The sequence below is a fragment of the Urocampus carinirostris genome, chromosome 18 (genome assembly GCF_059441175.1).
Source record: "Urocampus carinirostris isolate Australia breed hairy pipefish chromosome 18, RoL_Ucar_1.0, whole genome shotgun sequence".
In the NCBI taxonomy this organism is placed as follows: domain Eukaryota; kingdom Metazoa; phylum Chordata; class Actinopteri; order Syngnathiformes; family Syngnathidae; genus Urocampus; species Urocampus carinirostris.
This window is the reverse complement of record NC_142366.1, coordinates 23,484,285-23,508,010: the sequence shown is the minus strand read 5'-3', so window position 1 is coordinate 23,508,010 and position 23,726 is coordinate 23,484,285. Positions and strand designations below refer to the sequence as shown.

The 23,726-nt window shown below is 42.4% G+C and overlaps 1 protein-coding gene across 10 annotated transcripts in view; it reads left to right on the top strand.

Moving 5' to 3' along the window:
- Positions 1 to 23,726, top strand: part of snx16 (sorting nexin 16) — a 52,018-nt gene that overhangs the window by 8,577 nt on the left and 19,715 nt on the right. Inside the window, exons 4-9 of one of the 10 annotated variants that reach the window (XM_088322824.1) lie at positions 2,651 to 2,799; positions 2,888 to 2,957; positions 8,410 to 8,550; positions 10,010 to 10,120; positions 18,684 to 18,751; positions 18,826 to 20,422. In XM_088322824.1, coding sequence (XP_088178950.1) covers positions 2,651 to 2,799; positions 2,888 to 2,957; positions 8,410 to 8,550; positions 10,010 to 10,120; positions 18,684 to 18,751; positions 18,826 to 19,132 — 846 coding nt within the window. In that variant the 3' untranslated portion in view covers positions 19,133 to 20,422. Of the gene's footprint in view, positions 1 to 2,650; positions 2,800 to 2,887; positions 2,958 to 8,409; positions 8,551 to 10,009; positions 10,121 to 12,546; positions 15,340 to 18,683; positions 20,423 to 23,726 lie in introns of those variants that run through there. The other 9 variants (XM_088322825.1, XM_088322828.1, XM_088322832.1 and 6 more) reach the window with 9 other exon arrangements.

The window sequence follows — 23,726 nt, the reverse complement described above, 5'->3', positions numbered from 1 at the left end:
GAAAGTTCGGCCTTTGGAACGTTTCTAATTTCCCCCGAAACACGCGAGATTTTTTTTTACAAATGCTAATCTCAAATCCCGTTTATTTGTGACACCTTTAATCACAAAATGTCTCGGGGCACTGCACAGGCCACAATGACACTTTATCCCGAATCTTAAACCGACATGCGGGCAAGGAAAAACTCAAAACTTCGAGATCACAAAAATAAAAAACCCTATGAAAAGGCCTCACGAGTGGATGACCAGGCTGCAATAGATTTTGCCTTTCGTAACAATACACAAACAGTCAACATCGATAAGAAATACATCGGTAAGATGTAAAATTGTCCAAAAAGTCCATGACATCAATGACGCAGTCTCCCATCTCAGCCGGCTGGTCGACGCAGACGCTGACATAAGGGCTACAACAACGAATCGATAAAATCGCGTCGGCAAGTAATTTCCTCATCGATTCCTCTTGTCGCGCTATTTATGAGCCGTTAAGCGCATTATATTGATGCCAATAAGTGTATTGGATCTTGTAAAGTTGTAGGGTTGGTCGTACCACTTTGGGCCGGCAGAGGACGCCTTGACACCGTTTTTGTAAAAAAATATATTTATATATATATTTTTTTTAAAATCATTTTTTATGTTGAACATTGCATCATTTAAAAAATATGGCACTAAAGAGTCAAACGCTACAAATTAAACAATTTTCAAGGGAACATAAAGTGCTGCAGAAATACAGATTCTTCAGCACCGAGGCCCGGATATAGAACGCTTTAGAGCCGGCGGATTTCTTCTGGGCTCTTGGAGTCGCAAGTAGACGGGCGTTTTCCGAGCGGAGGAACATAGGGGGTACTCAAATCTGAGAAACGAGGGGGCAAGTCCATGCAAACATTTGTATGTTCGTCAGAGAACCTTAGTCCCATTTTGAGCGGACTGGGAGCCAGTGCAAGTTAGCTAAAATTAGAGCGATATGATTAAACCTTCTTGTCTTAGTCAAAATTCTCGCTGCTGAATTTTGAACCAGCTGCAAACCTTTGCTGTTAGACACGGGGAGACCAGAATGCCACACATTATAGTCATCGAGCCGAGAAGTCATAAACGCAATGTTGAGTACGCAGAATTTACCTTCATCGAGTCAAGAATTAGTGGCCCAAAAGTGACATTGCTGACTCACACAAAATGGCCTGGGAGATTTCAAAGAAGCTCACTCAATTATTGATAGAGCTTCGAGAATTTCTATGTATGTCAGAGATTCAGAACAATGGGGTTTGGTGGCCACACTTTGCAAAAACTGTCCTTATTTTACCGATAAACATGACAATATTAGAAACAGTCTAGAGCTTAGCAATAAATCCAATTCATCTGAATCATTCATCATATTTTGTAATTTGCTAAGTTCAGTTGCTCAACAATAACTAGTTCATGGTAGATTGAAAACAAGTTATTCGCATGTCACAGGTTGCTTTTTTTTGCACGAGCTACGAGAATTTTGCGTTAAAACTTAGATTTATGATCCGTTGTTTGAACATGGTGCATTTTTTTCTATTCAATAAAATGTTCCTCGAATAAATGCATATGGGGTGGAATTAATGGTGTAAAATCCATTTAAAATGTAATCAACCTGACTTGCCGATAAAATGAGGATTTTTATTTGCGTTATCGCTTTGCAAAGTCCGATGAAACGTTTGATGCCAGTTATTATTGCCACAGAAACTCCGATCAATGCAATTCTGCTGGAAATGAAAAAGGAACTTCAGAAAAAAAATCAACCAAAATACATACATTTGTGATTCACTCGCTCATGCGGAGCCAATGACTGCAATAGTAGATGTCAACATCCATTTTTAATTCGGTGCCATTGGCGGCTTCGGTCGTCAATCCTCCGTTTTCCTTGTTGATAGTCGAGTCATACTTCTTTTTTATAGTCCTTAATCACGGACGGCTTCAAAGGCCCGCACAAGCCACAAATCCGACATCTCTTGGTCTAATAGGAAGGGAAAAACAGCATGAGGTAAATAATACAAGAGGCGGACAGCGAGATAAATGGGCGAATAAGTGAAATGGGAAAGTGAGGTTTCACATTGAAAGGTGCCAGAAGCCCTCAGTCTTTCAATCTGATACTTCCTCCCAATCGCTGCCCCTATCCCACATTTATGCACTTACATGCTTTCCAGTTTCTTCTTTCCACAGTTCAGTCGTACACGTCAACCCTTTGATCGATGACGCTACAAATTGGGGGAATTGGAAAGGTTTTAATTGAATTCCTTCGCGTGTATTATTTTCTTTCCTCTTCTTTCCTCCCTTACATTTCTGGCACTCGATTCCTGAAAAGACTGTGACGGCCCTTTTGATGAGAAAGAATGTATCCCGTCTCCAGTACACATCTGGCTTTGGAGTCTTTCAATGATGCATTATTGCATTGATAAAGCGCAGACTTCGGTTGAATCGGGCAAAATAAGACACAAAGGTTGTTCAACTGTAGAACGGAGGAACATTTTGCGCGGGGCCAAATACTCCCAACACACCCCTACATTTCGGCGGTCTGCATAAATAGGTCGCGTTTTTCCCGTCCATAGGAGTTTGATGATTTGAACAGGCTTCCGTTTTGAGACGCACAGACCACATACTGTAGGTTGTGTCCTTCTTTGGGTGCGCTTCGTAGCTGAAAGAGACCTTTCCGGGCTTTCGTCTGGCCCTGCCTCCTAAAAGATGGTTTAAAGACAACTACGACAGCGACTTCCTGGAGGAGCGACAGTTGGGACTGCAGGCCTTTCTTCAAAACCTAGTGGCCCACAAGGACATTGCCAACTGGTAGGTGACACGATCGGGCTGCAGATTTGTTTCTTGGCGCTGTGCATTGGATTCTTCCCGCATCAAAACATCTCTTTGTTTTTCGCAGCCAATCGGTGAGAGATTTCTTATGTCTGGATGAGCCACCGGGGCCCTTCGATAGTTTGGAGGAGAGCAGGGTAAGTTTAGGAATATTTGTCGATTTCCGTGCTGTATATTCGTCAATTGAAATGGTGTCATTCGTGGAAGTGTATTTTGGGTAGGTTGCCATTGACATATTTCTTGGCAGGCTGACTCATTAGACCACGAAATAAATAAAGAAGAAAGTGCGTGATAATGAGGCCAACGCGCCTGCTCTAGTGGCCTGACGTTACTGCGTTGTCACGTGAAGCGCTACAGCCCCCTACTGGTCGCACACAAGGAGGACAGCTCTGTTTAGAAAACAGATTAATTTTTTTAAAACGATATATTTTCAATAACAATAAAACATTATGCACCAATTTCTTTCGTAAAATACAAAACAATTTTAGCTTACACGCTGAACAGAAAGTCAAACATGAACACAAACTCCCTGAAAATGTAAAACAATAAAATAACACTTAAAAATATAAACTCTTCAGGACTACAAATAAATGATAAAATGTAAAAAAAAAAACTATTTACAATTCTATTTTAAGCAATTTATACACAGATTCTCTGAAAAACATGCAATCATACAGATTAAAATAAGTTTAGAAAAAAGGGAAAAGATCAGCAGTCGATTGAAAAATGAATGCACTCTGCTTCGGAGCAATTAATATCATTAAATGAGTTCAAATTTGGCTCATTTTTTGCTTTTTATACAAACACTACACTTTATTTTTTGTTCTTACCCGCCACATAGATAGCCCTTTCTGGCTTTGTAAACAAGTGTGACGTATTGAAGAAAATGGCAGAATTCATGTCAGTTTATAGCATCCCACTGACACAAATAAGATCATAGACAGGTACAGCTCAAAATAGCACAAAGTATGTGCTCGCAGCAAGATAGCAACTTTGTTTTTGACATCGGTCACCCCCACCCCCGTCGGCTAACCAATGTGTCTTATCGTCATTTGAATCGGTTACTACTGGCTGAAGATATTGGGACTACTTGGTGTCAAACGACCATATTGGGAATCATTTTACGAGTCTGTTTTTTCTTAAACGGGGGTTTTAGGGTCAAAACGAGCAAGTTACAGGAAGGAACGTGGAACGAAGCAGACATGCTTTTAGGCATTTTTCACCCGTCGGCATTGGGTAGATGTAATAAAGCCATTCTTGCATACATTCAACCAATTTGACGACGGGCAGCGGACGTCATTTGTGAGTCACGCCAGCTTGATAGTTCTGTGGTATTCTGTTTCAGACCGATGCTGATGTTTCTTTAACGAGGATATGATTGAAATGGTCATCATATCTTAAATTCCAATATTTGAAGCTTTCCAAAGATATGCGACTTGACCGATTTCAGTGACTGATCGTCTTTGTTTTTCAAAAGTCCGGCAGGCCGCCGGGGGGGACCGAGAAACCGTAGGGTGTCAAAAACATGTATTTATTGCTGCTTTACTCGTGACCTTTGCAATGCATATTCAATTTTATTTCAAAATGAGGAATTGCGAATCACGGCAATGCTTAGCACAAATTCTACCGCGACAACAACAACTCCAGTCATTGCGAACCAAAAGGCGGCACCATTTTTTTGATCACGTAAGGGGGTGTACCAAAAACTTTGGGCGTCCTTTAATAGCTCGGAAGCACGCTAAGGCACTTTGTCTTCATTTCGGCGCCTTCGATCTCGGTAACATAATCCCGTGTAATTGTAGCTTAAAATCTGCAGCTCTGTTGGAACCACATGTTGTATGCAAATTTTGTAACCGCCGAGAACATTTAGTGTTTGGAACAACACGTTCAAAGGCCAACTATACAACAACAAGTGAATGGAGAGAATCCCAAACTTGTGGCCTGTCACCAATTAGGACATTGAAATTCGACTTTCACATGCCTGAGTTCATACGTATGCGTGCGGTGAGGTGGAATGAGCGAGGGCACTCAAATCTGCATCGTGTCGGGGGAGAAGCGGCAAGACGGGCAACAAACGAGAAGAGAACAGTTGGGGAAAATATGCTCTCGAGGCATCCTGCAACTAACATCCTCCATACATCGCCCGATTCTTCTTTTGATCCTTGGAGGAATCGGATTCTTAAAGACGATTTTAATATTGACGTTTTGGACGGATAGGAAAATAGTGCCCAAAAAAACAGAATCTTCTGTAACGTAAAATGATCGTGAAAACTTCAAATGTCAAATAACTTAACAATAGACAAAAATACATAGAAATGTATGCTATACACCCACAATTATGGAAGATACCTCTTTTCCTACCACCTTATCAAAAGATCATATTATATTTGGACTAATAATACAGAACAAAAAAGAAAGAGAAATACCTTTAGCACATTGTAAAGCGCTTTGGGAGGCCTTCATTGACTTGAAAAGCACCTTTAGAAATGCAGACCATTTACCATTTAGATATTTTTATTTCAGCCGCAAAAAAATATCTATAATGTAAACCAACATTTTAAAATCTTTGTCAACCAATACATTTTTGAGTCTTGAACTTTGATAAGCACTCCCAATGTGCAAACGATATATGTTAACCAATCTGCCCCTTTTGTTACGATAAACATGTCATCATAATTATTTTTCTTTTTACATGATATATAATATAAATTCATTTACATATTTTACCTCTGTATTTCCGCAAAAAATGATAAACGTTGTAGTGTTTGCATCGTTAAAAACAAAATTTGTATTAAAAAGTCAATGTTTATTAGAAAAGGAATTTTTTATATTTTGTTTTTATTTTTATTAAACCAGTCTTGAGGTGCCCTCTGCTGGACAAAAGTGATATTACAACTTTTCTAACTTCACTTGGAGATTTAATGCACTTACTTGCATTGATTTAACACGCTTGGCAGCTCATAAATCGCGTGACATGACGTTTGATGAGGTCAAAAGTTGCCAAAGCTTTTAATCGTCGATTTGATCGATGAGATGTTGCAGCCCTATTCGTGATGCTTGTCACGAGTGAGTAGTATCAACGTAAACTGCAGTCTTGCGTTCTGTTCTCCAAGTGTTCAAATAACCACAAGAGAAAACCACGAGGACGTTGATGTATTGGACTCTTACTCTGTCGTAACCATGCCCAATACCGCAGCTAGTTTTTGATCTAGACACCTCATAGCGATACCATTATTCCGTACGATTCCCCTCCCTCTGCAAATGAGCGTCATTTTTAACACCTATATGGGGAGAGATTTGTCTCATAAACAAATATGTTCCCGATGTACTCCATATCTAAAGATCTTCTTTCTTCAATTCTTGATACATGCACATTCAAGATTCAAAATCACTTTCGACAATTGAAGACCTACAGTAGCACGGCCGAGCCAAAGGACGACACCAAACTTTTTTAATGTTAAAGCCAAACAAGGCACTGTAACTATATTACCTCTCACCATTATTGAAACGGAAGGAGTATCAGACCACTGCAAATCTACCAAGATCGGGCCGCCCCCCTAAACTTTCAGCTCATACGAGGAGAAAAGTGATCAGAGATGCAGCCAAGAGGCCCATGATCACTCTGGATGAACTGCAGAGGTCTATCCATAGGACAACAATCGGTCGTAGACTGCACACATCTGGCCTGTATGGAAGAGTGGCAAGAAGGAAGCCATTTCTTAAAAAGTGTCTTAAAGTTTGCCATAAGCCACCTGGGAGACAACCAAACATGTGGAAGAAAGTGCTCTGGTCAGATGAGACCAAAATTGAACTTTTTGGCAACCATGCCAGACGTTATGGTTGGCGTAAAAGCAGCACAGCTCATCACCCTCAACACAGCATCCCCACAGTCAAACATGGTGGTGGCAGCATCATGCTTTTCTTCAGCAGGGACGGGGAAGATGGTTAAAATCGACGGGAAGATGGATGGAGCCAAATACGGGACCGTTCTAGAAGAAAACCTGACGGAGTCAGCAAAAGACTGGGACGGAGATTTGTCTTCCAACAAGACAATGATCCAAAACAAAAAGCAAAAGCTACAATGGAATGGTTCACCAAAAAACATATCAAGGTGTTAAAAATGCCAAGTCAAAGTCCAGACCTTAATCCAATTGAGAATTTGTGGAAAGAACTGAAAACTGCCGTTCACTTTCCATCCAACCTCACTGAGCTCCAGCTGTTTTGCTAGGAGGAATGGGCAAAAATATCCGTTTCTCCATGTGCAAAACTGATCGAGATATGCAGCTGTAATCGCAGGAAAAGGTGGCGCTACAAAGTATTAACTCAATGGGGCTGACTCATTTTGCACACCCACTTTTTCATTTTTTATTTGTTAAAGTTTGAAATATCCAATAAAGTGTGTAACACTTATTGTTGATTCTTCACAAGAAATGACAGTTTTATATCTTTGTTTGAAGTCTGAAATGTGGCAAAAGTTCAAGGGGGGGCAAATAGTTTCGCAAGCCACTGTAAGTGCTCTCAACATTGAGTCATTTGGATTGCAATACACAGCAATTGAAAGTTTTTATTCTTCCCTGCATTTTTTTGCAATTAAATGCCTGCAGATAAGTGTAGCTTTGGCCTATTAGCTGGAAAACATCTGGGGCAATAAGCATGAAGCCTTACCTGGTGCCAGGTCAAATTTGATCACAATCTGAATAGCTAAACGTTTTTCTAAAGGTATGTCAAAACATTTCCAAAAGTGCCCATTGAGAGACCACCAATTTACAGCACAAAACCTTTTGCATTTGACTTTAGCCATTTTGTGAACACAGTGAAAGAGTTCTAAATCCTTGACTTCTCTTTCCAGAAGGCCTTCTAAGATTTTGCACATTTGCGCGTGATAGAAGAACATAAAATTGATACGGGTTGAATTCACGCACGACTGCAATTTGAATACAGCCTGTCAAATTACGTAAAATCACGTTGGGAATTTCATTGGCTAATCAATGTGTCGGTCCACATTTGAACCGGTCACCATGGACTCATGATTTTTGAAGCCGAATCGGTCATGATGGTTTTTTTTTTAGCACAGGCCCTCATAGGTTGTCACAAGATTAAAAAAAAAAAAAGCTTGCAATTGGCCCGGAGCGATGTCAATCCAAAGGTCAGAGGCTGAAGGCCATAACGGAAATCATCTGACGAGTGGGATTATTTTGAAAGATGAATTATGGAGCCAAACCAACTGATCACAACAAGGATTGTCAAATGATGCGGGAATGCTTTTATCTGCGGGCATTGTGATGTGTTTTGGAGTCGATACGTGACAGGCTTGGATTTGATGGACTCTCGTGAATATAACCAGACCGTGTTTGCGTATAATGGTTTCATGAGTGGAAATTCACAGCATTTTTGGGTGCGCTATCTTGGCTTTCTAGCTTCGGGTATCCCGTTTCAGACCGATGTTGACGTTTCTTTGAAGAGTCCAATTTGAAATCGTATCTCGAATCCCAAGAGTTTCCAGCGATATGTGTCACGACCGTCTCCAGTGTGCTTCAAACCAACAAAAGTTGTTATTGTTTTTTCTTCCCTCTCCCGTTCATCTCAAAGGCTTTCTGCGAAACCCTGGAAGAAAGCAACTACCGTCTTCAAAAAGAGCTGCTGGAGAAGCAAAAAGAGATTGGCTGGCTCAAGAAGAGCCTGCAGGAGAAAGAGGAGGCCATCCTACTTCTGGAGAAACATATCAAGTCAGTAAGAAGCCGCATCCCTACTACGCGCAAACTACTGCATTGAAATCCCAAATGCACGCTTGGTACGCAACATATTTTGTCATTGTTTATTGTACCTTTTGTGTCAAGAGCGCCTCCATTGGCACAAAAGAATGCAACACAGTTTAACCATCGTTTAGATCAGGGGTGGCCAAACGTTCGGAGTCCCGGGCCGCATCGGCTTCCGACGTTTGACCCCATCTTCACCGTTTGCATGTACATTTTTTTAAGATTTGTTTTTAGATGTACGAATGTAATTTGATATTTAGTCTTGTAGTAGACACAGAGAAGGACAACGAGGTCCCCGATTTTAAGCACCATATTTGATCGTTATTATCATAGTATTTTTGTATTTGTTGTAGTAGACATACAGAAGGACATTGGGGACAAAACTGGCACCCAAATGGTTGTTGTAGAATTGTAGTATTTTTATAGTTGTATTTTTTAGTATTTTTGTGGTAGGATTTATTTCGTATGTTTGTAGTATTTCTATTGTAGTACTTAGTAGTAGTAGTAGTTACAGACACACAAAGGGACAATCAAGTCCCTATTTTAAGCCACCAAATTTGATATTTAGTTTTGTAGTCATTTAGTAGTTCCTACGGTGGACATACAATGGAACATTGGGGAAAAAGCTGGCACCAAAAAAGTACTTGTAGTATTTTTATAGTATATTTGTAATATTCTTGTTTTTATATTTTTGAAGTGTTTCTGTGGTAATATTTCTTCAGCATTTGTGTATTTTGAAGTATAACTGTAATATTTCCTGTAGAAGTATTTCCGTAGTGGTATTTTTGTATGATAGTATTGCAGTATTTCTTTGTCTTTTCAGAATGAAAGCAAAGTGATATACTAGGTAGCGGTTTTTAAGCACTACATTTGACATTTCGTTTTTGTAGCTGCTGGAGTTGACGCACAGAGGGACGAACTGCTTTTGATCCGTAGTACCTTATCCATCCGTCCTTTATCTGCACCGCTTATCCTCAGTAGGGTCTCGTGGGTGCTGGAGTCCATCCCAGCTATTTTCGGGCAGTGGGCAGGGGACACCCTGAACTGGTTGCCGGCCAGTCGCAGGGCACACGGGGACAGACAATTCACCTAGGGACAATTTGGACCAATGAACCTAACGTGCATGATTTTGTGGGAAGAAAACCCACGCAAGCACGGGGAGACCATGCAAACTTCGCACAGGAGGTTCCATCTCATGACCTCAGAACTGTGCCGCACACGCGCTAACCACTGCGCCGCCGTGCTGCCCACGGTACTTTATTATGAAACGGATGAAACCATGTGGCTGTAGTTTGCCGACCTCTGATTTAGAGGAATAGAAAGGAAAAAGAAGCCCGGCTGTCAAACATGAAATCTCACGACTTTTGAGGGAATTTGTCACTGAATATTTGTCAAGGCTATGAACTCTTTTGTCTTTTGTTCTGTGCTGGCAGTGGCGAGCAGGCGACGCTGCCGTCCGAGTGCGGCCTGTCGGCGCCGGGCGGCCGACGCGGCGCAGACGCAGAGGCCGAGGCGGACGGGGACCCGCCCGACAACCCACCAGGGTAATAAAACCCAAGGCGTGTTAACACCGTATCGAATCCCTAACGAGCGCCCGAAAGAAAGAAAGGCTGGTGAAGGTTCCTTTCAAAAGGCCGATCGCGAAGCCTGAGCTTTATGCTTCATTTCTACACTTGCGGACGGTTTACTGCTTTTCACAACAATATGTTTAAAGGGACAGAGTGTAATATTTACTGCCTCCTAGTGGTACAGATAAAAAACAATATTCATTGGTCAAAAAATCTGGATTTTCTTTTACACAGAGGAAACCCTACCTAGTAGTCTCCGCCATGTTTGTCTGGCATCTTGCGTGCTCATTTGGCACTGGTTTTTCTTCGCATCAGACCATACAACGCATTCTCGTGGTCAAATATTACACAAGGTACAGTCGCTCGCCTACTTGCGACCATTCGACTTTCGCGACACGGTAGATACGAACATTTTTATTGGGATGTCGAAAAATATCCGGATATTGCTGTAAGTTAGGTTTTGTATTGCGTGCACCTTTTACCGAGTACAGCAAAGTACTGTCGTGTTTCTTTCCACCGCGTGGCGTTTTGAGAGGTCACCCCGAAGAAGAAATCCACTTCCTCTTCTTAGTTTGCGTGTAAACATTCTATACTGTATCCCCGGTGCGCTAAAAACTTTGACATTTTACTGTTTAATATCTCGTGCAGACATTCAATACAGTTGGTGTAATGTTTAAAGAAGAGGCGAGCTCTTTTGAAAGGAAAGTGGAATAAAAAAAGCTTGACGCGGTTGAGAAAACGGTCGGAACGCTTTTTTTCGGCCACTTTTTACCACAGAGGAGGACCTCTTGAAGCGCATCTCCCAAAAATAAGTTAAACTTTATTTATCTTTATAGAGCATATTATTTTATGAAATGTTTATTTTTTTAGTACAAAATGAAACAGGTTACTTATACAAGCCTTAAACACGCTTGTATAAGCCTTAAACATACAAAATATAGCACTAAAGCAACTTACTAACAAATTCAACTTATGAACCTAACGCGTTCGTAGGTCGGGCAGCGCCTGTACCTTTAAGGTATTTTAATGACTGTATTTCCGGACTAAAAGGCTAAAAGCTTCTAACTTTTGAACACCTACGCCTTAAAACTCGGTGCGCCTTATATACTGCGCAATACGGTGGATAAGAATCTTCTTCCTCGCCTTATCCCATTTACCAGGGGTCGGTTCCCATACACAAAGGCGATGATGCCACGATAGGTCCACCCGACCGATGTTTGGCAACACCGGTTGTTTGGAATCGTTAGGTGAGCAAAGCCCCCCAAGCGATTCTTGTCGCAAAACACCGAATTTAACGGGAATCCTGAAAGAGCCATAGCTGGCCCCAAACCTGCTGTAGGTCATTTCTAGCCAAATTCGTGACCGCTAGAGGGCAGTGTTGAGTAAGTACAGAGTAGTGAGTTGGTTTAGGTGTAAAACTGCACGAATTCAACTGTTAAAATAAACCGGGTCAAACATTCAAACGGCAAAGATGAAAATCTATTTTCCCCCATTGTTTTGGAATAAACGTGTTGAAAAAAAGATGCCTTTTCCCGACAACTTTGATAAAAAATTGACAAAACAGAAGGGGGGAAAAGGACCGACGGGGAAAAAACCCCGAAGCTCAAAAAATCCAAAGCTCGTTTATTTAGTAAAGCGTGACACTGAAAAACAAAAGGTAAAAATGGGGAGTTGACCCCGTTAAGTCACCTGGCCCGCCTCAAAACAGAAAGTCTGGAACCGGCCAGAGCCTAACTGAGTTTGACGTCCCTGCATTAGATCTTCTCTCATTACGCGATTTCTACTCACGTTGCCAGGAACACCGATTTGCATAACGCGTTCTGATAGGTTAGACAGTCTCTTCACTTCTTTACCAACGAATGTTACAAAGTCTTACGCCAAAATACTATACACGCTCTTTTGGCTACATACAGACATTGAATCTCATCGTTATTGACGCACGAGGGAAAAAGTGGAGGGACTGTCAAACGGAATGCACGGTGCACATCAGTGCTTTTGGCAACGTGGGTAAAAATAGTGTTAGAATGAGATAAGGTGTAATCCAAGTGGGGGGCAGATTTGACAAGTTGAAAATGGGTGAGCACTGACTCTTCAACATTTTCTTTTAAATCCATTCACCCTCTGTCAAGGGTTCGCAGTGTTAGGTAGCTCGCCTATGTTGTATTTGACCCGCAGGGTCTCCTAAATCGGCGCTGCAGTGCCGTTAAAACGGCTTCTCTTCCCTTAACTTCCTTTCCAGTTAGCTTGCTGTAGTCTGGCAGTGCCTCTTGATATGATATTTTTGGGCAAATAAGGCGGACGCATGTTTCTCAGGATGATTTTGGATGAAAAAGACTCCAAATTCCACTTGTCCTTGAAGCAGCGGCCCTCACAGTCAACTTTCCTTTTTTTTAAATTTCCAGTCGCCATATCGGCAATGGGTCGGGCTGAAATTCTAAAGAGAAGGCCAAGGAGTCCAAAGGGCTACTGCCATCATCTGTTGAAATGGTGATTTATTTATTTTTATTTTATTTTTTTTGTACAAATGTATTTAATACTGTGGGCAGTATTACTGGCGGGCCACGTATTATTCATTTTATGACACCGTCCGCGGCACAGTGAAATATTGATCACGGACTGTAACTGGCCCCCGGCCCGGACTTTAGACGTGCCCGGTGTAACGCCTTTTGGTACACCATCTGTACCACTGGTGGTAGTGGGTCAACGCTCTCACCACCACTACTATGGTTCGATTCCCGTTGCGATGCGATTTTGGTCAGCAATGCTTATCGTGCCACTGATCCATCTTTTCCTTAAAAATTGTAGGAAGAGGCAAAGGGGATACACAAATGCACACGGTAGCCCTTACTGAAGTCTCGATTTCATGCGCCTTATAGTCAGGTGCGTCCCATATATGAAATCACTTATTTTTGGGGGTTGCGCCTTATAGTGCTCTCAATATTCATGATTTGCACCACTTATCCTGAATAGGGTCGCGGGGGTGCCGGAGCCTCTCTCAGCTGTCCTTGGGCGGTGGGCAGGGGACACCCTGAACTGCTTGCAGAGACAGACAACTCTCTTGCCCGTTCACACTTAGGGACAATTTCGCCTGGCCATGTAACCTGAAAATACGGTACATTAAATCAAAAAGAACTCCAAGTAACAACCATTCTATCAACCTTGGTCATATCCCTCAAGAGGGGTGACCGACAGTAAGAAAAACACATACAATAACAAAGAAAATGAAAGGGGAAAAAAAGAAGAAAAAAAACCCACACATACATACATTTTTGGACCATGGCCAACCCAATTGCCCAAACACCCAAACAAGTGAGGCACCTCGGCACCCGAGTCGGTCACGCTTTCGTCCCTCCAGATGAAACGGGACACCAGAAAGCGGCCGTGTCTGGTCAGGGTGACACAACATACTCTTCTGTCCGACAGCTTTCGCTGGTTTACCCCTGCCGCATCATACGGGTGCCATGCCCGTCCCTTAGAATGCGCCCAAACATCCCACTATCCTTTCACAACACCTTTCCACTCATTCCTACTCATTCCTATCACCAACAAGTAACAACCATACATACTCTTTATTTCTTTTTATGATATGAAACTGAGGAATTTGCACGTTTGGGGACTTGACCTGTTTGTTGAAAGTCCCTTTGACTTGGATTTCATGTGATTTCATATCCTTTTTGTTCATTTTGAATATATGTTTTAACGTGTTTCCCTCCCTTTGTTTATGTCTTTTGTATTTATTTATGCATTTTTGTTCCTCCGTATTCCAGAACACAAGTTCCTTTTTCTATTCCTAAACTCCCCTTTTTTATGAATGCTCTACAATTGCCCCCATTGGAGTTTACATTATAGAATGGGAATACTCGCTCCGCCTGAACAGCATCTTGTTCCACGAGATTTGTGAGCAACGGTCTCCGATCTTTCATCAAAAATAGGAACAGAAACAAAAGTGTTTCATTTCTATTGCGGCTCGTGTTTAATCAAATGTATTTATTCTAATCTCCTTAGCATTCCCTGCTAATAGACTTCTTTTCTTCTACTCTACCATTTAAGTTCCTTCTAATGATTTCAATATGTGTTAACGCAATACTTAAGCCGATGAAAATATAGGATTTTGTCGGATAATGGAGCGGTTCCAAAAGTGCAGGTGGTATCAAATCGATGTTATGAATCATTTGTTTGGATCACACGGGTCATGAATCGCACGTCAGGCCTTTGCCATTTGCTCTATTTCCAAACACACGTTAGTCATCATTCCTCTCTTATATGAAACCGTCATTTTACCGTGTGTGGTTTTTCTACCAGATGCAACCGGGATGCGGAAGAAATACGTGCACCCGATCCATCCAGCCTGTTGAACTGATTTCCCGCTCACAGAAAAAAAAACAATTTAATGGGACAGTGTGTAATATTTAGTGGCTCCTAGTGGTACCAAAAAAACTTTCATTGGGTAAAAAAAACGTACATGAACTATCATTCCATGTTATCGTAGGTGGAGACATTTGTATCGTTTACATAGTGGAATTCCTGCCCGGAGGTTGCCGCCACGCTGTGCTTTCTTTATTTGCATTATACAAAAGTGCCATCGAGTGGGCAAATATTACGCACGGGGGCTTTAAAAAGCATGTTTATACGGTAACGCATGCTTTTTTTGCCTTTTATTCAAATCTATATTGTTTTTGCTGAAAGTCCCACTGTGTAATATTTGACCACCAGATGGCGAAGGAAAACCAATGCCGCAGCGAGATGCTAGGCATGCGTGGCGACAACTTTGGGTATGGATTCCACTATGTAACACAAATACACATTTCTCAAACTGTGAGTTTTTTTTTTTAATAAAAATAGGTCTTGTATTTTTGCCGAGTATTAAAGTCCGTGTTTTGTTATTTTACTGAATAAATCAGTTTTTTTTTTTTTTTATCACAAAGAGGCACTAAATGCTACACACCGTAAAGCGCATTGATTTTTACGCTTTTATCGTCAAAAATAATGTACAAAAGAGTGAAAAATAAGAAAGGAAGTCGCCCACGTCATTCAGGGCCATTGAGCTTAATTTCCCGTTTAAGTAGGCTGGCAAGTGGTTATAGGTTATCCTTCTTGTGTTTGAAATGTTTGTTTTTCTCACAATCCTTTCTGCTCTCCACGACCACATACAGCGACCAGACCCCAATCTGAGAGCAGAGTCCACAACAAGTCAGGTACTAAATCTGAAATGTCAATTGTGCAGGCTGACACTGTGGGCCTCTATCTTTTCCCGCTCAACATTAACACGCATCCCACTCTTTGCTCCTCTCACTCGCTCGTCTACTTGCAAGTGGAAGATGTCGCTTCTGTCTATGACCCACATTTTATGAAGCCCTTATGGTGGGCCCTCATGCCACATGTCATCGAAAAGTGCAAAACGGACTCATCACAGAAACGTCTTCATCCCTCTCAAACAAGAGACCCTTAAACTATAAAGCCGATATACTTCACCCAAAAGTCTTGTAATATTCCACTCGTTAAACCATTCCCCGCAACCGCGGTCAACGAGAGTCCAGTAAATCCAACCGTGTAAATTATTTACTCCAAAACACACGATAATGCCGACAGACTTAAAAAAGAAACGCCTCGGAGCATTTCTGTAGCTTTTGACGATCCTTGTTTTAATCTGTTCGTTTCGCTCCATAACTCCCTTTAAAAAAAGAAGGACTCGTCGCAGATTTTCGATATAGCCGCGTGCACAATCACGGATTGACCTCTGGAAGGAAAAGTCAAACATTTACAACTCTTTCACGATGTCTGAAAAATGGCCAAAATTGAAATACACGCTCGCAAAGGTTTTAGGGCTGCGAACTGGTCGTCTCCAAATGGCCACTTTCGGAAACGCCTGAAACTACCATTGGAAAATGTGTCAAACGATGTTTCGTTTTTCAGATCGGGATCAAATATGATGAGGTACTAGAAAAGGGTATCAAGCTAAGATGCCCGTGCTACACTCATCTGCAGGCATGTGATTGTGAGGCGAGAATAAAAAGCTTCTGTTTTGTGTGTGTTCCAATTCAGATGACTCCATGTTGGTAGCACTTGCAGTGATTGGAACAAACCCTTGAGAGTGTTCCCTTTCAAAAGAGAGCAAAAGTGTCTAGATTCTCTTGAGAAGAGCATTCAATCGATCGTGATTTCAGGCCAATTTGACTGGAACGCCATAAATGTTTGGGTCAAATCACTTTCAGTTCAGCACAAAGAGCGGCGCTACTTTGTAGTGGGCTCTGTAGCGAAACTCTTCCCAATTGAAATATGTTTAAGAGCCTTTGACAATTATGAAAGTTGACCCAAAAGGCAAATGAAAATGCGGCCCAAAAACGAATGAAATTGCGGTAAGTGATGACAATAAACAAATACCATCCCAGAGGCTGGTATCGGCTGACGTAGCATTTTAATTTGTTGCCCTAACTCTGTCCAAATAGAATTGTTTGCTTGAAATGAGCATTTTGCATCCATTGCAGCCACCCTAGGCTAAAATGAGCTCTAAAAAGATTCGACTCTCTTCTTTTTTGACTGCAAAATTGTCTAAAATTGGAAAACACTGATAAATTGTTGATTTTTAAAAAATGTTTTTTCAACTTTTTTGGGTCAGAATTGACAAAGGTTTTTTTTTTCCCCCAAGAGGCATTTACATGGCCTGTCGCTGTTAAAAGACACACTATTTCAAAAATCCATTTCGTTCGAAGGAGCAGTGCTCTTTGTCCAAATGGTTGAGCTTTATCTAAATATATGGTCAATGCATCAAATAAGACGATGATGAATGTTTTTTGTTTTTTTAAATGGGTCAACTAAAGATAAGCTAAAATGAGAACTGGAGCTCCGTGTCAATAATAACACTTTTGTCTTCATGTTCAAACGATTATCTTTTGACATCAGCAGTATACTGTACGTTAAACCTCCACTTTTCATTTTAGTGGGATGACAGGGAAGCCCTTTTCATAAATGGAAGTATTTTCAAAGATTGAAACCTTTTTTGAGATGTATTACTTTTCAAATGTAAATACTATGCATCTTTCGATAGCATTTTTTTTCTTTTCCTCCTCCTTACACGTGCCTTACCTTTTTGGTGTAGTAAAAGAACTAAGTGCCGTGAAAAAGTATTTGCCCCCTCCCTGATTTCTACAATTTTCGGAGACAACCCAAGGGAATACAAAATACACTTTTGCAATGTGGATTCCCCAAAAAGCGATCCGGCCCAACCTAATATCCAGTCGGGCCACCTTTGCCAGCGATAACGGAAATCAAACGATTAAGATCATTGGTAAGGAGTCTTCCGCAACGCTGTGGAGGAATTTTGGCCCGCTCTTCTTTGCAAAATGTTTTCAAATCTGCCATATCGGAGGCTTTTCTAGCGTGAAGTGCCTGTTTAGGGTCCTATCGCCTCAATTGGATTTAAATCGGGACGTTGACTCGGCCACTCCAGAACCTTTATTTTGTTTATTCTGAGCCATTCGGAGGTAGATTCGCTGCTGTGTTTGGGATGGTTGTCCTGCTGCATGATCTAAGAGAAGCATTTTATACTGCATTTTGTATTTTCTCGGGTTATCTCTGTGCGATTATTAAAATTGGCTTGATCATCTAAAACATTTATTTGTGCGATAGGTATGCAAAAAACACAGAAATCAGAAGGCAAATACTTTTTAACGGCTCTTCTTATACATACATGGATACTAAATTTGAGAATTTGTTTACAACATTCAGAGAAAAGCAAAAAAGGTCGAATTATTTGCTAGATAACATGGGAAAAATGTTAAAAGCGAGCTCGCTATCTTGCCAAATGGCTAAAAGGTTGCAAAGGTTAAGGAATGCCGTTTGCTTCAAAAGAAAAGGCAGTTGGCTTTCTTCGCATATTTGTGCAAAGAAGGCACCAAACTACCAACAAAGGAAGACTTTGCACCAAAAATGTCAAGAAAAAGGCTCGCTTATGCGTTTGGAATACCAACTCCAGGTGTGCAGAGTCACTCACAGGCGGTGCTCATATCAAACGTTTATGAAAATTCCTCCTATTTGTACTTTTCTATGAAAACGTAACCAATAAAAGCCCTGCCCTTCACCGTATAGAGCATTTAGTTGAATTAGGATCCATCCAGTACTTTGCAAAATCGACCGTTTTGGAACAATCGGCCTCGCGATGTACGGAGGGGTGAAACCCGATGCCGTGCGTGAAAAACGCACAACTCCTTATACCTTTCATTTTTTCGCACGATAACGTAAAATGATTGGACCCCAACCGTGGCCCTTTTTTACACCACGCGCTTCTTTGGCTGCTGCACACGCTCTCCTCTTATGGCGTCCGACTAACGCATGACCGTCCCCGCACGATGCGAGGGCCAGCCACGGGCTTCGGCATTCCCCCTCCTCTCATTTTTTACGACGTCCGATGTCTCGGAGATAAGGCGACCCGCGAGCCTCTCCCCGGAGGAATCTGTTTCTGATAAGGAAGCTTTTTACGCTGGCGGGGGGGCCGTCCTGTTGGCAGACTGTCTTTGGCTCTTTTCTCTTGTCGGCTTTCCAGGTCCAAATGTGCTGCGCTTCGTGTCATGTTCAATGGATCATCTGTTCTTTGGCTCTCCAGTGGCACATGTGAGGTCCATCTAGGAAGATCGTCCGCCTGCTGGTGCGGCCCGTCACTCGTCACTTCTCCTGCTATCATCCAGGTCGTCCGACCGGAGCGGCGGGAGGCCGAGGATTAAAAGCGCCGCTCTTCCTTCTCCTCCTTCGCATCTTATCGCTCAAGCCGTGTCCGTCAGCAGCTCCATTTTTCTTTCCTCTCTGAAGCCATTTCCTTTCTCTCGCTCAGATGTTCCCGAATCGCTTTCGACGACCGTTGTTGAAAAGATGGAACCGAGATTAGCTCGCGTTAATGCCGTATTTTGGAAAGAACTTTCCCTTTCTGCTGCGGCTCGCTCCCATTTTCCTCATATGGTTTCACTATCGCGCCAGAGAATCTTATATCTGATATGAGATACAAAATTCTCCGGTCTGTAAATATCAATATTACTTTATCTGGAATCGGATAGCGTTTCACATAACTTCAAGATGTTTTTCTAACCCTTCTTAGAATTTTTAGGCCGTCTGCGTTCTAAATAATCCATCCCGCCCTAAGCCGACGTTGACCGAAAAGTCACTGCGTGTCGTGCAAAGCGAACCTGTCACTCGGTCACCTGACTTGAATCATTTTTGAATACAAATGCTGCCTTTTCTCAACATATATCATTGTTGTATGTTCCCTAATGCATGGCATTTCCGAATATACAGTATATTGTTTGTATACGACGAAAATATTGCGCATTTATATAGTCACTTGAGACTCCCTAAAGTGCTTTACGATGTACTTTACACACACACACACACAGATAGCGGCGGCGGACATGCAGGGCGCCGACCCGCTTATCTGGAGGCATTAGGGATTCAGTGTCTTGCCCAAAGACACTTCCACGTTTTACTCTGAGAAGCCGGGCATCCGACCTGCGACCTCTCGCTCACTAGACCGGCGCTCCACCTCCTGTTAAGCCCGTTGACTTCTCCTTATAAAATGTTTCCAATTTTTGTATCGTTTATATTATGAATGTATTTGTCCGAAGCAAAGAGTGAAAGATGAGAAATATTCCAAACGAACACATTTTGAACCTGAGCTGAGCGGCCATTCCAAATGTAAGCTGACTGGTTTTGCTGAGTTGCGATTGCTTAGCAGACCACGAGAGGCAAAATGGCCGCCCCTAACTCGGATTCTAGAATAGGACCAGCGCAATAATGTGCACCTAAAACCCCAAATTGGCCAGAAAGCTGAGAAATAAATGAAGGGATCAGGAGTCTCCGACGTTGTGGCCCCTAAGGACAGTCGAAGTGCCCACGGACCTGTTCGGAAAAGAGCTCACCGGTGCTGGTTCCTTCCCATTTTCTTGTAAAATGATTTTTTTTTTCAACGGTCGATTGAGTCGATCACCCAATTTTAATCATTGAACTGGTAATAATAGCATAGTAACAATATAAGTTCTAATAAATTCCAATTGATGGGCTTTATACGCGAATGAGCAAAAATGTGCAGGTTTTTTTTTAGCTTTGTATCTAGCCGCCTTTTTACTTTTCTAGCTAGCCGTCTTCCTAATTTTTTAGCAAGTGATCTTTTGCATGTTGTCTAGCTAACATTTTATCTTCTGTTGCCAGTTATCAAGCTAAAACAGAATGACAATCTATTCATGTATTCATTTGTCTTTTTACAGGAACTATAAAAATCTAAATTTGCAATCTCTATCTAGCTCGCGTTTTACATATTACTTGTTTGCCAGTTACCAAGCTAAATGTTGGCTTAAAAGTAGTTGTAGAGCCATGCACTAGATGGCGATTATTCCTACAAACGGGAGTTGACACCGTTATGTCTTTAAAAAGGGAATCCATTTGAAAAGCTGGCATTTTTTTCCGGATTGGGGTCGCGCTTCGTCATTCGAAGTAGGATGTCGTGTCCTGGAGGCCGAGCAGTAGAGAAGGCAGCAAGTACCCTTACAGTGCTGAAAATACAGTCATCGGGATATTGATTCGATGGTGGAACGCGAACCGTCATTGTGGGGGAAACATTTTGGGATTGATGCGAAACGAAAGCCCAACCGGTCTTTAGGCCCCGCTATCGCATTTGACGGGCCTCCGACGTGTCAATCGGCTTCCGTATCCGAGAAGCGCGAGTCACTCCTTCAAAACAAACGCTCGTTTTAACGTATTCGATTCCTTCCACGGGAAAAGAAGTCGATGCTTTATTCATTGTTTGAATCGTGACTTTTTGTCATTCCTCATCACGATAATTCAGGGCCGTCCAAACTTATCGCGATTGCCGACTTTTCCGCCCGGCATCTTTTCAACCGTTAACACGAACGCCCAAAACGTGCGCGAGAACCCGATTGGACACTATAAATTGTCCGTCGCTACCTCCGAGCTCGCCTTTGTAGCATTTTCATCCTCTGACTCGCGAGGTCTGTTGTGCCGTTGAAACAGCCTTTCGCAACGTTCCTTTCCAATTTGCTTTTTGTAGTCGGCCTATTTTGTCTGGGAGTGCCTCTTAATAATATATTATATTCTGTGAAAACAGTCACAGTCTCTCTCGGCAAATGAAGCGGACGCCGTTGTTTTGGATTTCGGTTGAGAAAAAATCCTCCAATTTTCCCGGAACCGGCGGCCCTCGCAGTCAACGTTCCTTTTTTTCATTGTCGGTGGCCATTTTGAAAATGGGGCCGGCTCCAAATTCTCAGAGAAAGCCAAGGGAAAGGTGGCCAAAGGGCAACTGCCATCTGGTGAAATGGTGATTGTGATCTTTCTTTTTTTTTTTTCCCCGGCGCAAATGAATTTTTACTGCGAATGACATTACCGGCGGGCCACATATTAGTGTTTTATGACAGAGGCTGCCGTACGCGGTCCCCGGGCCAGACTTTGGACGAGCCCGCTTCAGTAAATTTCTCCACGCACTTTGATTAGCTGACAAGCAGTCCCTCGAGGGCCGGCAGGAAAAAAAGAAGCCGGGGATTGTTTCAGAATGACTTATCCCGTATAGATTATTTATCATGCTGCTGTTACAGGAAAACGACACGATCCTTTATCCGTTTTATGTTTCTCATGCATCAATGCCATTAATGTCTCGCACGTTTTACATACCGTCACGTCCGCGGTAGGATTACCGGTGGACCAGGGGTCGGCCATCTTTCGGGTGCGGAGTGCCAATTTCAAATGTCCTCGTAAATCAGCGCGCCTCGCCGAGATTCGTGACTCGCGCCATCGTTTTTTAATATCCGACAGAGCTGTCATTTGACACCGGTCCAAAAATACAACATGGATAGACGTTGAAATCCTGTAACTGACCAATTTTATCTTCCACTACTCTTGTTCATCAACAAACTCAAAAATGAATGTGAGCAACATGTGGAAAGGCCTGTTGACCTCCATGACTTCAACCGTTATTCATCAACAATGAACTACAATCAAAAAAGAAGTCGTATGGACAGCTACCATACCATTCATAGATAAAATCTTATTTCAGAAACAATCAAAACTTGAAACACGCACACATTAGGACTTTTTATTCAGGAGTTAGCAAGGGGGGGGGTGAATTTGGCAGGCATTTTACCTGCCAAAATCGGACTCCCCTGCTTAAATGGACCCTGTTTCAGATATAGACTTGTGACTTCTAGGGTAACCTTCTGTGACAAAAATGTAAGCACAATGATTTTGAAGACTATCAGACGTTTCTCATATTACTATTATTCATAATAATAGTAATAAAACAAACTCGATTTTCTGAACACCTATTCGGTAACACGTCACAAAGTGGAGGTATTCCTCTGTCGTTGGATCCCAAAGCCCAAAAAACACAATAGGTTTAAAGTGTGTCTTACTTTGCAAACAGTATAGGCGGGGAAGTTTGATTTTAAATGAAAAAAAAAAACCATTTGTTTACACCGCGGGATCCAACGGAACCAGGGTTTCATTCACAATAAAATACATGACATATGCCTATTATAGTACATCAAATAAAGGCTATTTGTGTACAATGAGGATATCGTAGCGTACATCGATTTGTCTCCGGTGTTGGTGACTTTAACAAACGTATTTTGTAGAATACGATCGCGCTTTATCGTTTTAATAAACGCGTTATGTAGACTACGATCGCTTCATTGTTTTCATTAGCTCGCTTAATTGTTTTAATAAACTTATTATATAGAATGCGATCGCTTTTCTCAGAAGCGCAACAGTATGCGCGTTCACGCGAGGGGGGGAGGATTTTGCAGGGGAGTCGGGTTTAGGCACGACACCGTACCTGGACACGGCGCGTTTGAACGTATCCGCCTTTTCAGACTCGTCCTCGAATTCGTGTTCACGTTTCGTCTCGTAATGACGTTTAACACTTGACGTGCGAGGTACGACGCTCTCGAGGCATAATGCACAAACGGCGCGGTCATTTTTTGCACAAAGTCCCATTCGTCCGTCCGCGCCGGCTGGAAAAAATGAGATTTTTCCGCTCGAGGAGCCGTCACCATTCGGCTGTCGCGATGCGTTCGTTTATCGCGCGCCGGTGTTTCCGTGGGAAGGTTAAAACCGATCTCTCCTCCTCTGCGAGGCACCGCGCAGACACACGCTCGCCGTAGAGCCGCTAAACAATGAAAGCGCGCAACCAAAACGTCTACATTTCAGGTCAAAATGCGTATTCAAAAAAAAATCGTGATTACTTTGCCGTGCGGCAGACCGACTCGTGCGGAGAAGGTGTATCCGCCCGAAAAGTTGCAAGACGACGCTTTGGTGAGAACCGTCGCAATCCGATGCAAGTTTCTTTCCGGTGTCACGTCCCACCGTCTCGCGCGCTTTGTTTTCACGACCGTGGCATTCTATCGGCGCTGCCGGGCATCGCGCACACCGGAGCTAACCGCGTGACGGACGTTAGTAACCCCTAGTAAACCAGGCTAGTAGACGACAGCGATAACAAAACCTTCTATACTATTCGACACGGATATTTTGCAGCTGTCGGACGAGGCGGCTCACCTTGTCGGAAGGACACGAAAGGCGAAGCCGAGGATAGCGT